This window comes from Equus quagga, chromosome 12, assembly GCF_021613505.1.
Source record: "Equus quagga isolate Etosha38 chromosome 12, UCLA_HA_Equagga_1.0, whole genome shotgun sequence".
In the NCBI taxonomy this organism is placed as follows: domain Eukaryota; kingdom Metazoa; phylum Chordata; class Mammalia; order Perissodactyla; family Equidae; genus Equus; species Equus quagga.
The window spans coordinates 19,736,353-19,753,264 of NC_060278.1; the positions used below are offsets into that span (position 1 = coordinate 19,736,353).

The 16,912-nt window shown below is 48.8% G+C and overlaps 1 protein-coding gene across 1 annotated transcript in view; it reads left to right on the plus strand.

Moving 5' to 3' along the window:
- FRMD4A (FERM domain containing 4A) overlaps positions 1-16,912 on the plus strand; it is a 275,085-nt gene that overhangs the window by 196,604 nt on the left and 61,569 nt on the right. The window contains exon 12 of the mRNA XM_046678619.1: positions 14,854-14,930. Coding sequence (XP_046534575.1) covers positions 14,854-14,930 — 77 coding nt within the window. The remainder of the gene's footprint in view (positions 1-14,853; positions 14,931-16,912) is intronic.

The window sequence follows — 16,912 nt, forward strand, 5'->3', positions numbered from 1 at the left end:
AAGAGGATTCACTTTTTCTTGGTCTTTGAATCTGGGAACCTGGGGTCCCTTGGTTCCCATAGTTTCCTGTGGAGGCCATTTCGGAGCCCGGTCCTGAGTCAGCCAAACCTGCAAGGCCACCAACTTGTATTCCTGTTGAAACTGTCCCCATGGTACCTGTGCTGGTGTCAGACTGTTACTTTTGAGGAAGCTGATGTCTATGAGCAGAAAATCAAAGCGTTACCCCATCCAGGTGGAGAATCCGTAGAGAGCAGCTAAATGAGAGTAATTTCCCTGCAGAAGTGCAGGTGGAGAGGGATGGAGTTATCCCTTGAGGAGAGGCAGGTCCGAATCTCTCCCGGGGTGACATGCTTGGAGATATCTGCTGGAGGAGGGTACACTGTGCTCTGAAGATCCCACCCAAATGGGCCCTGGCTTCCTGGTTGTGTTCATCTGCAGGCCTCCCATCACCGTTTGGGTGTGACATTCCTGCCCCGGCCTCAGACACCCAAGATATCTGGCCTGCTAGTCAAGACATCTCAGTTCTAGCTCCAGTTCTGCAAGATGAGTCACCTCCCTGGGCCTCAGTTTCCCCAATGATAAGGTGGTTGATAATAGACAATCAGGAATCTTGAGGTTGACAGAAACTTGAGACTAGAAACGAGAGGAAGGAAGGAGGGGGCAAGCTCCTTGTAGAGCCAGAAAGGAGTAATTAATAAAAGAAAGGATGAAAATCAGCATTTTCTCAGAAGAAGGTGGCGGAGGGAGAAAATGCCACTTTCTAAGTAGATAGAAGACCCCTATCTCTCTCAGATTGTTCTCCAGTTCAGCCAAAGCCCAAGCTAGATCCGCCTAGATGACTGGAGTCACTCTCCTCCACCTGCTGACGCGTCTGTCTCTTCTGTTGGGGGGAGGTCTCCTGGGGCTCACCCACGTCCCACAGCAAGGCCTGCTCTTGACTTCTTGTCCTGCCTCCCTGAGCAGGCACTTGGGACTGCACTAGGAAGGCCACAGAAACAGCCACGTTGACTGTGAGGATAGTAGGCTCAAACACAACGCTCGGTATTTATAGCATGCAAATGAACACCCAGCCAGACAGGCCAGCAGCCCCCTTGAGACTGACCAGCTTCTAAATAGCTCAAGGAAACAGATTCCCACTACTCAGGGGGCCCCGTTGACCGTGGATGCAATCTGAAGAAGCAAATCAAAACCATACGCTATTGTTGGATCCCAGACCTCCACAGACAACTGTCCAATAGCCTCGCCCACTCCAGAAGGAACCCCACACCGGTAGTAACTTATGAACAGATTTGGGTTTTCTGCCTTAGAAACCCAAAGACTTTGCTACTCTGACAAGAACATTGACCACCTGGGACTCAAAAGGCAAATTTCTTTGATCTCCCACCGTTCTTTTAAATGTGTTCTTCCCTCGATAAAAATGCAGGCAGGCTCATGACTTCTCGGACCACTCCCAGGTAATACAGAGTCACATGGTCACTTTACGTAGCAAAATAAAATTTATTAAGAAATTAGTGTCCAGGCCTTTATCACAACCAAAGCTCCAAAGCTGATTTAAAGTTCATTCTTCTCTCCTCTCCCAGCTGAGCTCCACCCCTCCTTCAGCTCATCTGACAGTAGCAAGCCATGGTTTAGATTTCTTGAGCAGGAGTCATGTGGCCGTCTTGGGTGTCCCTTAACTTTGGGAGACACCTGTCAAGCTCTCCAGGCGACCCTAGTGAACCCTCACGCACTAGCTTAGCAGAAGAAGGCATCCTCTCCCTTCCCCCTCTGGGTGGGGAAGCTCACAGCACACCTCTCTCCTTCTAAAATTCTCCCTCAGTTTCCACCTTCCTAAACTTTTTATTTTTATTTTTATTTATTTTTTTATTTTTGTTTATTTTTTTGCTTAGGAAGATTGTCCCTGAGCTAACATCTGTTGCCAGTCTCCCTCTATTTTTTTATTTTTGTTTATTTTTTTGCTTAGGAAGATTGTCCCTGAGCTAACATCTGTTGCCAGTCTCCTTCTATTTTGCATGTGGGTCACCGCCACAGCATGGCTGATGAGTGGTCTAGGTCCATGCCTGGGATCCAAACCCATAAACCCAGGCTACCGAAGTGGAGTGCACCAAACTTAACCACTAGGCCATGAGGCCAACCCCTAAAGTGGTTTTTTTTGGGTTTTTTTGAGGAAGATTCACCCTGAGCTAACATCTGTGCCAATCTTCCTCTATTTTGTATATGGGTCACCATCACAGCACGGCTGCCAATGAGTCGTGTAGGTCTGCACCCAGGAACTGACCCCGGGCCACCAAAGTGGAGCATGCTGAAGTTAACCACTAGGCCATGGCGCTGGCCCCCCCTTCCTAAACATTTTATACTCCAACTGGGGGTGAGGGGTTTTAGAGACATCTAAACCATAAGGTTGTAAATTTTTAACTGTGATAAAATACATATAACATAAAATTTACCATTGGAACCTTTTTTCAGTCTCCTGTTCAGTAGTATTGAGTATGGTCACGTTGCTGTGTAACCAATCTCCAGAACTTTTTCATTGTGCAGCACTGAAACTCTGTCCCCATTAAACCACAGCCCAGGCCGCCACCATTCTACTTTTTTTCTGTGAATTTCACTCCTTTAGGACCTTCATATGAAGTGGAATCATACAGTATTCATATTTTTGTGACCATAGGGTTTTAATATCCAAACCAGGGCACTTTTGAGAGTGAAAGTAAGCCACTGGTTAATAATTACACCACCCTGTCGAATAAACCAGGGCTGCCACAGGCAAACCAAGCCACATGGTGGCCTCTTGAACCAGCATGGTGACCTGTTGAACTGGCTTTTGGCCTTTTTTTTTTTGCCTCTCCTGGGTGGTCTGCTCGCCACTCACTGTAATGAGATTGATCATTTCAGCCAGGACTTCCATTTTCACATCCTGCAGCTCTGGCTGTGCAGTGGTGTCATTATCCACAGATAGCATAATTTATGACAGTCCCATGCTGAGCCAGCAACTGGGTAGCCTCCAGAGGGCCCAGGCCAGGGAAATCATAGACTATCCAAACACCCAGGTCTCTCTGGCATCTCTAGCAGGTGTTTCTGTGCTACACAGGGTTTTGCAAGTCTCCTCACTGATCCTTATTGTCATTTTAGAAAGCATATATGGGCATCGAATGTGGTCCATGGGCTCCCCACACCTGGACTGGACCCAGGCTCCTGGTGATGAGTGTTCCTGTCCTGGCCTTTTATTGGGAGGGCAAAGAGCCAGAGGAGCTCTGGATGTCAGTCTTTCCAGGCTTCTCGTTTGACTGGAAACCGAATCCCAGCCCTCCTGTAATAAGCATTAGGAGTCACAGCTGAGTGAATTTCCTCTGCGGGAATGCACTCACGTGTGTATCTTTAAATACATCGTTGAGTTGATGCTTGTAGCTGTAGGGTTTGAAGAACCATATAAAACTGGTCACTGGCCAGATTTCTCACCAGCCGACACTGAAAGACTGCGGGGTCACACAGTAGCAGAGATCATCCCCCTGAGGCACCTCGGCCATGACAGCCCAAAGCTGTGAGGCTAGGAGAGGACAGTTGTCATCTGCAGAGACCCCCGCAGCAGGTCCGAGAGGAGGCCCCTGGTAGGCCAACCATCCTAAAGGGGCTAGGAGGGGGGCTTCTTAGGGAGAATGGTCATCACTGGGGACTTAGGGGCTCCTTTGAAGGAATTAGTTTCATTCAGTCTTAACCAAAGAGCATCTCGTGATCCATGGTGCATCTGGACTAGGATTTACCAGTCAAAACAGTGGAAAGGCCACAAGGGAGCTCCTGGCCACTCCCCACTTCTCCCCAACCCCTCAAGCCCTAGGTACCCACACATCTACTTTTCTGTCTGCCTGGATTTGCCCCTTGCAGACGTTTCATATAAATGGAATCATAGAATCTGTGGCCTTTTGTGTCTGGCCTGTTTCACTGAGAATGATGTTTTCAAGGTTCCTCCACGTTATAGCGTGAATCAGAACTCCATCCCTTTTTATGGCTAATACTCCATTGTGCTCAGATTTTGCCTTCAGCATTTGCTGCATTCACATAGCAAACACACACACAGGCACAGTGCCTTGGGTCTCTGCACCTGCTGTATCCCCTCACACAGCAGCCTGGCTGTGCCCTCAGTTTCCTTCTGATACTGACTCAGATGTCATTTCAGTGAAGCCTTCCCCGACCACCTTTTGAACAGTGGCAGCCCCTGACCTGTATCCTCCTTTATGTTCGTCCTTGGAACCTATTATCCTCTGGCTTCCTTACTGTGTAGTTTTCTTATTTATTAGCTTACCTCTTTCCTTGCAAAAATGTACAGAGATTTTTGTCTGTTCGTTTCACTACTCTCTGCCCTCTGCCTAGCACAGGGCCTGACACATGGTTTAATAAATAAATATAAATAGTTCAGTGAATAAAACCAGTCAGAGCAGAATATCCAGTAGCTTGTTGTGTGTGACCCACCGCTAGTTTTGAGGACATCTCGAGATGTGCATGTGAGCAGTGACCTCATAGATAGAAGGATAAATAGTCTAGCTCCCATAAGGAAGGGTTTGAGAGAGCTCCATGTAAAAGGACAGATATTTGGAAGGGAGGGGAAGGGAGGAGGGAAGATGAGAGTTTTTACAGCTTAGATTTGTCAATGGAAAAATGAAAAACATAAGAGGTTCCCTACCAGTCCGTCTGGACTGTCCCTCGATTTTATTTTTCATCTCTTGGACCAAAAGGAGCCAAACAGCTAATAGTAACTAGAGATCAAGAGCAAATTGCTGGAGTCCTGCAGACCATTGAACAATTCTGGTTCATCTGGACGCCTTTCCTTTCTTGGAAGCAGGAAACGCGAGGCTGGGAAAGCCTGCCAGTTGAGCCCAGTAACCTCGCTTCGTCTTGGGAGATCTTAACAGCTTATTTCTGCTGAGCCAGGTAATACTGAGGGAGCTCGGTGAGAATTTTTTGTTTAATGAGCATGATTCAAAGGGGAAACCCAGGCTGAACTCACCTTTCTGGAAGTGTGAACCTGTTTAACATCAAAGCGGAGCACAGCCTGAAAGGTGTCAGCGTCTCACCCGCTCTCACTCCCAGCCCCTGAGGCTAGGGGACTCTGCACGGAGGGGCCAGCCTGCCCCCAGTCATGCCTGTCAACGAGACTCCAGGACTGAGGCTGTTTCTAGGCAGAATGAGTTGTGAAGAGCCACTCCAGGTCGGGACTAGGATTCCAGCTTGAGCCCCTGAGCTCCTGCAGACCGGAGACTCCCCCGTTGACTTTGGAATCCAGTTTAGTTCAGACAGAGCCCCCGAAGGAGGAAGGGCTGTGGTTCTCTTGGGCTGGCCCTCACTGCCACTTCCCTATTGCCATCTCCCTTGCAGTTTGTAAATGTATTTTTAACAAGATGTCTTGGTTCAACTGCTGGGGGTTCCTCATATCGGAGAATTGGCCTCAATTTTGAGCAGACAGATAATGGTTCAAATACCAGCTCCCGCCATTTATCATCTGTGTGACTTTGACAAAGTGACTTAACCTCTCTGAACTTCGGTTGCCATAATGCCTACCTCATAAAGCTCTTCTTTCATTCATTCACTCACTCAACAATTATTGAGTGCCTAATATGTTCCAGGCATGGTGCTAGGTGCCAGGAAAGTACCTTGGAGGAGCTTATAGTCTGGTAGGGAGATATTTGAGTAAAAAAGACGATTGCAACACAGGATGAGAATTGCTTTGTCGGAGGGGCGTATGTGAGTATCTGGAAGAACCAAGCCAGATTGGGGCCGGGAAGTTGGGGGTCTGGGGACAGCCCTGTGAAAAGAAGGCGGTTTAGGGCAGGCTGCTGAGTGGAAGTATCCATTTCCTCCTCTGCTCTCGCCCCTCCTCCCCCTAAATTCAGTTCCCCAAATTGACCTGCCCCCTTGAGAATGTAGGGAAAAAGGAACCAACGCAGAGCTGTAAATGGGAGCAGCCCTCCTGGAAAGACAGAAATTCTAGAGTGGAAGTCCTCACTTCTAGAAAACATTCTCTCATCTCTCTTCCTTCTGGGAAGGAAAAATTGTGCAGCAGATACAGAATTGCTCCAGCAAGAGAATCTAGAGAGAGAAATCACCAAAGTCCACCAGAGCCCCAGCTGCAGAGATGGCAGCTGCATCCCAGCCCCGTCACCTCCAGTCCAGCTGGGGGGTTGGACCCTCCAGCAGAAGTGGGGCAGACCCCGCCTCCCCGCCTCTGCTGGCTGCAGCCACCACTGTGGGGCAGCCAGCAAGACCGCAAGTGTTCTCCGCAGCTGTCTGACTTGCAAAGCAAGCCGCCAGCCCCTGGCCCGGTGCCCGCTCGGCTGCCGTGCTCCCTGAGACACTTTTTAACCAGAAAGACTGGCGCTCACACCTGAGCTCTGGGCAGCAGGCCGTCTGCGTCCGTCCTGGTACCCGCAGAAACCAAGATGTGCAAGCCCTCACCCTCCCCAGCAGGACGGGCCGCCTCTTAAAACGCTAGGGGTCTTAAAGTGCACATGAACTCCTGTTCAATAGTTCTTCCCAAAGAGCCCTGGCTGGCTTACTAACTTTTTTCATCTTTGTTTCACACAGACCACCCTAGGGTAGAGTTTTGTCACTTTCTCTTTTTCTTTTTTTAGCATGATGAAGCAGGATTTTAGTTATGAGTAAATACCTTTGTTTCCACATAGAGCCGGTTGCCGGCCCATTCTTCTCCATCTCATTCCTCATCTTCTGTGAAGTCACATGGCCACCCCCAGGGAAATCAGGGAACTTATTTTGATCCCTCACCTCTGGACAGAGCCACCAGGCATAAGAGGACTGACAAGTGCCAACCTCCCTGCTAAAAAAAAAAATAGAAAAACACAGGTTTTGCCCAAAGTCTGCCCTCTGAAGTAGTCAAAACAAAAACCTTAACAGCAATCCAAAAAGAGATGTTTTTGCCGTTGCACGGGAAATGGCCCACCGTAATTTTTCCCCCAGACTAATTCCTTCTTTGAAGCATCCCACTGACAGAAGTCACGGCAGGTGTGACTGGCCTTGAAGTTTTTTTAAAGGAAAGCCTAGAGCACAGAGAGGTTAAGCCACCCATCACTGGGCCACAATGCTCGTTGCTGGAAAAACCAAAGGTAGACCCAGATAGGAGATCACTGGCTGGCGTCTCCATTCGAACGCTAATCCTCATACATCCCCCAGAGGCAGTCTCTGAGGAGGGAATAAATTACATCAGGAGGCCAAGGATAAGAAAAGAAAACACTTTCAGCTTCTCTTTAAAGTTTATACATGTTCCAAAGCTTTATGATGCATCTTTCTGCAAGAAAAGCGGAAGTACGCACAAAAATCAGAGAGAGAGAGGCCCCCTCCAGGGAGAAAAATAAAAGGAAATCTCATCCAGTGGGGAGAAATAAACCCGCCTGTTTCTCTATGGGCCTGTTAAGTACTCGTTGACCCTCTTTCTCTCTTTCCCCTGTAATGACTCATAAGGCAAAGGAAGCTAAAAGGTTTTTGATGGGTTAAAAAGAGGCCATCCCTGAAAGGGTCAAGGCCTGGTGCTCTGGGCCTCTGTCACTGAATTAACCAAGTCAATTTGGAGCTCGTGTGGTCTGACGGTGAGGAGTACGCAGTTAAAGAACGTCTCGATTCTGTTGTGTCTGGCTATGCAGAGAAATTCCCATTGTTTTCGTTGCTGGGTATGAGGCCCTCTCAGAAGAAAACAGATGCTAGCGAGTTCTCTTTCAGTGCAGCTAAGGAATGTTATACTCATACTCACTTTGGAAGTGAATTATCTACGAACATAGTTTTCCTGTTTTGGAGGGCCCGATTTGGTTCCCATTCCGTGTCATACTGAGCCGTATTACAATAAGGTACTTTCTTCCCAGGGTGAATGTTTTGAGATTAGAAGTCATAGCAGGAAAATGGTCAAAACAGACCCTGGTCAGAATTGCAGTGGACTTGGGAATCAGCCAGATGAGAACCGAGGAGCCCAAAGAGAATCCAGCAAACAGCAGCTTCAACGGAAGGAACGACAACTCCGGTTAGGCTTATGCTTGCATTGTGAAAAATCTAATTAACAGAAAACATTTTAAAAAATGCCACAGTACCATATTAGCCATCTTTTAAAAAAATTACACAAACCTATACTTTGGGTTGTTAGGTGTTCGAAGTATTTAGAACTTTATTTTGTACTTTAACAATACTACTGACATGTAAATGATGGCGAGGAAAGAACATAATAGCTACTATTTATTGAGTGCTAACTATGTACTAGGCACCATTTTAAGCACTTTATATGTATTAACTCGTTAATACAACAGCCCTACGAAAAAACTGTTGCTAGTAGTAATTTTCTAAAGATGAGAAAACTAATTGCACAAAGAAACTAAATTGACAGGGATGCACATCCAGAAAGTGGTAAACAATATGTCTTTGAAAACCATGCTTTTAATCAATCCTGTTCTGGATTGTCTTCCCTCAGTAGGAAATGTTTAAAGCGAGCTACTTTATTTTTAAATTCCGAAGAGTAGCAGTGTGACATTCCCTGGATTTACAATGCTGACCTTCAACCCGTGCAGAGGATGTCGGAATGCCCACACACCGCCCCTCCTCTCACAGAAACGGAAGCGGAGATGTAGAGGGATTCCCAAAGTCAGGACAATAACTGAGGCCTTTTGACTTCCAAACCAGAGTTCGCGCCCCGAAAAATGATGAACCAAGACGATGGAGAATGAGCGGTGGTCATGAATATCGACTGTCTGAGATAGAAGCATGAGACATATCTTCTTAAGTTGATGTGGTGCCTCTGTAGGGTTTTAAAAGCCTGCTACGGAAACTATAGATGATTTTAAGCTCCGTCAGGAAGTTAATTAGTATATCCTGAATCCAGTCTACTTTGTGAATGTCTCATCTGCCGAACTAGGTTGTCAGCTTCTTACAAACAGAAACATGCATTAAGCATCATGTCCTTCCTATTCTCTATTAGCACAGGTCCATTCAAAGTAGACACCACTACTTGAGTGGTTCTCTCTTCTTTAAGCCTGAAGTGAAATATATTGAACCCTAAGCAACTGATTTGAAAAACCTCTGACGAATAGCGTCCACTCACTGAAAACATACCTGCTTCTCTTGTTCCCTAGACTTGCTTCTCCCATCGTAGCAGAACCTCATCAGGGCTCCCCTCATCGAATTCTCTGAGTGCGTGGGTTTGGAGTTTTCTGTGGTGTGCTCCCATTTTCATTAAACTCCGTCAGGTTGGGCTTCAGCGACTCCTTCTGTTGTCCTGTAGCCCTGCAGATGTGTGGCAACTCATTTTTATTTGCTGGAGGGATAAATACACCTAGAGGTTACCGAGTGGCAGCCCTGCTTCTAGAAAGTGAACAGAACAGAAATGAAAGAAGGGAGTTCGTTCTTTAGTTTGTCTGTTTCATTCTGAGCTCAGGGAGTATTGCTGGCCATGAGTCTAATTCTAGTTATAAAAGAACTCCTTGCTGGCGTTTGGAAGGCATGCGACTGCCAGGACCTTTGAAGAAGTGATCATTACTTAGCCATTAGCTTGAAACAATTTTTTTCTCTCTCATCGTGAGGCCTTCCTGGTGCATTAGAAAGAGCCCAGGACAGAAGTCACAAGAGTAGTCCCAACATCAGTTACTTATTTAACCTCTGCCCGTCCCTTAGCCTCTCTCCGCTGGACTTGCCTTATCTGCGGAAGGAGGAGGCTGGACCAGATGGTGCTGGAATTCTGTATAATGGCCTCTCCAGAAGAAGCAGGAAGTTGCTCAGAGAGAGGTCATTAAGAGGCTTGGTGAGTCAGCCTTGGGGACAGGAGGAAGACAAGGCTCCCCAAAGTCCTGGGCAAGAATCAGAGGCACTAGAGTGAGCTTCCTCGCAAGGCTTTATTTCCACAGCATTCCCAGGGCTCGTCTGCCATCCCCCGTTCTGTCCCAGCGCTCAGTAAACACTTGCCGGGGAGGAAGTCTCATGGAGTCAAGGCCGCTTCAGTCTGTCCCTGCTGTGCCTTCAGAAAGAACAGGGCCAGGGGGGGGGGGGGGGGGATGTTCGCCCTTTTCTGCCCTGACCTTCAGCCACACACAGGATGTGGGAATCCAGCAGACCAGCTAATAAGATCCACTAACCAGGTCCAGCTCATTAAGTGTTTATGGTGCACACAGGGCTCAGAGGCCATATTTCTTAGCCACTCTTGTTCCCTCTCTGAGGATAAACGTTTCCCATCTCCTGTTTTATACATTAGGACATGGAGGCCCCGAAAGGGGAAGTGGAGGACCCGTGATCACTTGGGAATCGAAAGTCTGCATCAGAAACTATGAATGCATATCTAGTCCCAGCTGTGGTCCCAATGACAGTAACAGACACCATCTCAATGAAGCCACTTCTGGATGGTTTTCTGAGTTTCTGTTTTTAGGGCAAGCCCAACTTATTAAGGCTGTTTTTAATCACGACTCCTGTTATTTGTTGGTCCCTGATTGAAAGCTACTGAATACTGAAGCATCTCTGTGTGGAAAACCAGAGGAATCCAGGTCTCTAAGAAGAGAAAGTAGTAATACTTGTCATCATTTACAGCGTATAAGGAAAGGAGAGCCATTATATAGGCCTAAAAAGATTTGGTTTTATACTTCCCACTTACAGTCACATTGTTGCTCATTTATCAAAATCATTCCACTCGTGAAGTTAACCAGCCATTAGTGAGTAAGAGCTGTTCCCCCTAATTGGTGGACCCATGTGGAAAGGAACATAGTTAGAGGTTAGAGTAATGGGCCAGGTGTCCTTGACTCCTATTTCTGGTTTCTTCACTGACTTGCTGTGTGGCCTTAGGCAGTTTCCCTTAATTTCTCTGGGCCTCGTTTTCCCCAAGAAGAGAATTTCCCCCTCACTCTTCTCCGGGGATGCCAGAAGATCAAAGAAGAGATGTTTGCAGAGCTTTTTAAAGATGCCCAAATGAAGTGTATTAGCAAGGCCTTGATTTAATAGGCATTAATTAATCCTTTGATTATTGATACAATCATGTATTTTAGCTTTTAATTAGCTCCTGGGGCATACTTGGCTGTAGGAGGAGTTATACAAAATCCTAAGGGAACTGGTGCAATCATAATGGTCATTGTATGTGTCTGATGTGTCTTTATGTGGAGTCCCAAAGCGGGGTGACATCTTTACCTGGTGACAGGGTTGTGATGAGCCAGGGTGGCTCTCCTGGAGTGACACAGATGATCAGGGGCTGCCCCCAAACCAGCAGAGTCAGAGCACAGCATACCCTGTTTAAAATGGGGGGTCAAGGTCAAGTGTCTTCTCTTTGTTTGTTTTTACTCGGCCAGCCTCAGAGTGGAGGCTGTAGCAGGCAGGGCCTTTAAGCTGTGCGGCACAGCCACAGAAATGGTGCAGGAGGGCATCCAGCTGCCTTCATACCCTGCTTCCCAACCCCCCCATCCCACCAGGCAAAGGTCCCCACATGAGCACTTCCTGCTAGTGTCCCAATGCAACCCTGTCTTGAAACTGTCCATTCATTTGCCTCACTCCCACCCTCCATTCCTAATAGTTCATTTGCAAAAAAAAAAAAATCCCTCCTTAGAGCAGACATGAGGGAAAGCCACTGCTCTGACCCCTGTTAGAAAATGTCTACAGACAGTACCTCGTCCTCGGGAGATGCTGGGAGCCAGGCTGCCCGGGTTCAGTGCCCACCGCAGGAGTCTGGGTAGCGGTAGTGCGGGTGGTGGTGGCGGTGGATCGAGGGGCCGCCGCAGAGCCCAGATGGTTTTGTTTGGGCCCCATGGCAGAAGCGAGGCTCTCCACACCAGGCAAAATGGGGTGGGGGGAGCATTTCCAGGAAGGCTCAGCTTGCCTTCAGCTTTGCAAGGATTCGGGGAGGGAGGAGTTGCCAGGGAACCAAGGCCTCTGAGCATTGGCTCTGCGGTTCTTCACCAGGCAGGAGGGGCTCCAGGTGAGGTGTTCACAGCATGCCCACCCCAGGTTTGCTTCGTTTCCTCCTGAGCGAGAGGAGAAAGCTCCCTGAGCGGGTTCTCCCTGTTACATGCCCAGCCCAGGACAGTGTCCGCAGCATGAGCACCAGCCAGGACCAGAGACAGGACCAGTGACACAGTTTGCGGGGCTGGTGCAAAATGCAAATGCAGGACCCCTAGCTTCCGACTTACTGAGAAATTCAAGAAGGAAACAACAGAGCTTTAACCAAGCATGGGTCCCTTCTGAGCGTGGGGCCTGCAGATCACACAGCCATGAAGCCGTCCTGGCCAAGCTGGGTGCAGCACAGGGGCTGACGGCCCTTCAAGGAACAGCCATCGACCAGCCACCCCTTTCTTTGGCGGAAAGGGAAGGGCGAGGGGGCCGGGGAATAATTCTGTACCCCTCCTTCAAGATTTCCAGCATGGCAATAATCATATGATATCTTCTGACACCCCAGCATCAAGGCTTGAGTTAAGACAGTTAAGAAAAGAATAGAGCCGGCCCGGTGGCACAGCAGTTAAGTGTGCACGTTCTGCTTCAGCGGCCCAGGGTTTGCCGGCCCGGATTCCAGGTGTGGACATGGCACCAATTGTCAAGCCATGCTGTGGTAGGTGTCCCACATATAAAGTAGAGGAAGATGTGCACGGATGTTAGCTCAGGGCCAGTCTTCCTCAGCAAAAAGAGGAGGATTGGTGGCAGGTGTTAGCTCAGGGCTAATCTTCCTCAAAAATAAATAAATAAATAAAAAGAAAAGAATAATTCTGGTTGCTCTGGAGTTATCCTCTTTTATCTGCCAGGTTTCGGGAGAAGCAGGAACAATTAGGAATCACCCTGAGCTCTAAGCTCATTGAGCACTTACTTTGTGCCATACCGCGTGAAGGATCTGGTGCTTCTGCCTTCGAGGGGCATTATTCCCATTTTCCAGATGGGAAAACTGAGGCCTAAGGAAATGCTCTCCCTTGCGTAAGGTCAGACAACTTGGATGTAGGGGAGCCTGGATTCAAACGGATGCAGTCAGACTCCGGAGCCTGTGTGCCTGGCCACTTAGTTCTGTTTACTCCCAATCCTGGGGTCAGTGCCGGGGATCTGTTAGTTCTGGTGCTTTTGTGTCTGTGGCTAAGTTCAGGGGAATGTCCATAAATATTCACACGGGGGGTCAGAGAGAACTTTGGGTGTCTCATTGAGGGATTTAGCGTAGCATCAGACGAGAGCGTAAGACTCAGACCTGTGACTTGAGTCATAGACGACTCAGGTGGCATTTCATCTGTGAGCTGACACAGGGCTGTTTGAGTCAGTCACTTTCCTTGAAATGTCTCTCCATTCGCTTGCACCTGACCTGAAAGGAGAAAGAAGCACAACTTTCCTTGGGCTTCAGAATGAAACGTTCTTTGCGCTGTGGACAAAGAGGTGGCGTGTAATAAGAGAATCGATGTCCTCCTCCTGTTATGCAGGCGAAATCATGGTACAATTCTGCAGGGCAGGTTGTGAAGAGAAAAGAATGCAGCCATTCTAGACGCAGCTTTTATTGCAGCCCAGTTTGACGAAGGGGTGGAGTCTTTTGGCCAAGCCCTGACTAAGCAGTGCCCTGGGCCTTCCAGGGCCGGGTTGATGGGACCCAGGGAAATCGCAGTCCCATCTCTAAGGAGGAGAAAATGTAAGCACGTCAGAGAGGGTCAGGTGTCTCAGATGAGGGGACTCTGGGTCTAGGATGAGACCCTAAAGAGCACGTGCCTCAAAGCAGTAGGCAAAGACATGGAGGACCCCTGGGAGGAACGGCCACTCTTGGGATGAAGGAGAACGGGATTCTGCTTTCCTCTTCTTGGGGCAAAATAAGCTCAACTTCTAAGTATCTAGAAGGGGCTGCCGTATGCATCAAATATAAATGTCTAAATATAAATATAATTGTGTGCGCGCATAACTTTAACCTGTTTTGACATTTCCCAGAGGGTTAAGTAACTTTCTTTTTCATCCGATGAAAGGAAGCCCCCTCGCAGAGCAACGCTGCGGCCCTAATTACTCCCAGACAAGGCAGGCAGCCTCTGAGTTAAGGGTTCCCCGTCCGAAGGAGGGACGACCACCGGGCCGGAGGGGCCCATCGGGCAGCTGGGGTCACTTTTTACCCGCCCCTTTTCAGAACCGCCTTCATTCCCCTCCTCACGCTCCCCGATGGCAGCGAGCCTCTTGGATTTTCTTTGTGCCGCAGAAAGAAGCTGGCGCTTGACAGCCTCATATTGTTGCCTTGAGTCGCCAGCCCCCAAAGAAAGTGGTTGCAGCCCCCGCCCTGCGCAGAGAGGCTTCCTGGCCATCCGGACTGGCCGGGGCGAGTGGGAGCTCTTACACATTAGTGGGCAGGAAGTGGAGTCCCGATGGGAGGCTGGGAATTTGACCGCCTTCCCATTTCAGCACCGGAGGGAGGAAGCTGGTTCGGCAGGAGCGCAGATGGCTACTGCTGCCTCTGAGAGCGCCTCGCTCCCCGCGCCCCTGCCCCCTGCGCGCGCCCGGCCGCCGCTCTCTCCCCGCTCCCCTCCTCCCCTCCTCCCCTTGGAGGGAAAAGTCTGCAGCGCTGGGAACTGTCCTGGAGAACCCAACAAAGGCAAAGCAGAGGAGAACAACTTGAAAAGAACTTGTTTTGTTCCCGTTAAGAAACCTGCAGGAAAATCCACACCCACAGTGCTGGGTTTTGAACTGGAGAGCGGCGGCGTGCGTGCGTGTGCGTGTGTGTGTGTGTGTGTGTGTGTGTGTGTGTGTGTGTGTCAAGCAAGAAGCGAAGGAGGCGGAGGCACAAACAGCCGTCCCCGGGCTCCGCTTTGATAAGGAAACTGCCCGCCGTAGAAATTCAGCAGCAAAGAGAGCACCACAGCGTGAACCAACCCCTTCTGAGTTTCAACTGCATTGTTTTCTGTGTAGATCTTCCAGTGGAGACAGTTGGAAAACCTGTATTTCAGAGAAAAGAAGTTTTCCGTGGAAGTTCATGACCCACGCAGGTAAGCTGGAAAAATCCTTTTCTTCTGGGAGTGCATGGCTGGCTCGGCATATTATTTATATTACTATTTTTGTGCTGTCATTGTTCATGGTCATTCTAGGGGGAGGGGCAGAGGATGGTTGATGGTGGAAAACAGTTAAATCAGCCAGGAAAAGCTTTGTTTTGTACTAAGTGTGTTGATAAATGTGGTGGGTTCAAGTGTGCATATGTGTGTGAAATTAGCGATTCCCTGATCTTCTCATCTGGCTACAAGTGTTGATGGTTCATATGTGTGGAGTTATCGTTACATGCCGGGGCATTTTAGAGATTTGTAGCATTTCATAACCACCGCCAAATTCAACAGGACAGTGGTCTGAGTTCTTCTAGGCAGTTTTTGCCAGAAAAGTGTGTGAAAGATGGCTTGTCAGAGCTTCTCAGAATGTTTCAGGCAGGACAGCCAGCACCAAAAGCATTCTGTACCCTGAGCAGTTGTGCTAAATTGATTCCGGGAGCTGTAATTTTCAGGTGTTAGCACTGTGGGCGGATTGAAAGAAATCCGATTCTTTCTCTTTCCACCTCTCATTGCTTCCCAGGGAGCGTTAATGCAAAAATCAATGCTCTCCAAGTCAGATGCCAAACAATAGGGTCCCCGTCTGGAATGCAGCGAGCCCTGCGTGGAAGGTTCTCGGGGGCAGTGCGTACGTACCCGCGGCTTTTCCTCTCTTTGTCTGCCAGCAGTCCTAGAGTTACAGGCAGGCCAGAAACTAGCAGCAAAGTTTCATAAAAACAGGCCTGACACCTAAGGAGAAATGGCTTTCAATGGGTCCAAAAATGAGTTTACAAGCAGGTTGCCCTGGGAAGACAGTAAAAAGATCAGACTCTCTAGAGAAGCGAACATGGCTTTTATGTGTCATTGATACCCCAGCCCTGGCCTAGGAAAGAGGGCTTGGCACCGGCTCCCCTCACACATGGCTTCTGAGCTCTCAAAACAAGCTGCTGTGCCTCCCAGGGAGACAGCCCCCACTCCCGCCCCCGCGCCCGTCAGAGTGCTGAGGCTTGTGCGGTAGTCTCTGTTCCTGCAGCCTCTGATAACCTAGTGGGGCTGACGCGCTGCTTGGCCCGCTGTGTAATCTGCATGGAACAGCCTCTCCCGTGGAGGGGAAGAGCTTGCCCCATGCCCCACAGTTTCCTACACGACAAACAAGTGGAGAACATGTTAGGGATTCCAGGTCTCTGTCGCTGGAGGCGAACATGGCAGCATTAGTAGATTAACGACCGGTCCAGCCTTTCTCAGGGTCCCGCAAAGGGGCTCCCAGTCCGGAGACCCTGCCTCTGCTGAGCAGGAATCCATTTGTGCTGACTGAGTGGAGAAGAGAGAGATGCTGAGAATAATATTCCAGCTGAGAAGGAATTGTTACTCTTCCAGGCGAACCATATCAGACCAGAGTCTGAAGAGCGTGAGAGGAAGGAAAACTTATCTGTAAAAAGAGCGAAATAAATGTTGCCACCATAGGTCAGAGGAGGAAAGGGGATGCTTGACAGAATGAAAACTGGACATTGGAGAATCTGAGGGGCTGGAGCATAAGCACTAGATAGCCTTTCCATGCCTGTGCTCTGTTGGGAATTGTGATAACACACAGAGGCACCTTGGACAAATCCTAGAATGGGTGTGGGGGTGTGTGTGTGTGTGTGTGTGTGTGTGTGTGTTCTCTCTGGGTCTGTTGCCCTCTCTGTGATGTAACACTGAATTCCCTTCCTTTTCCCAAGGCCCAGGGGTATAGGAAAGCGTCTAAGCCTCACATGTTGCTATTACATGGGCTTTTAGCCTATTAAACGAGAGTGGTCGATCTTTTATTTGTTGAGTAGCTTCTATGTTCGGGCTCCAAAACAGGGTCCACTGCCTTTGAAGAACTTCCCACACAGCTAGGGAGACAGGCAAAAGGGGTGTGATGTTTACTGAGTGTTCATATGTGCTGGTACCGCTCTACACACCTGGGTGCTCTC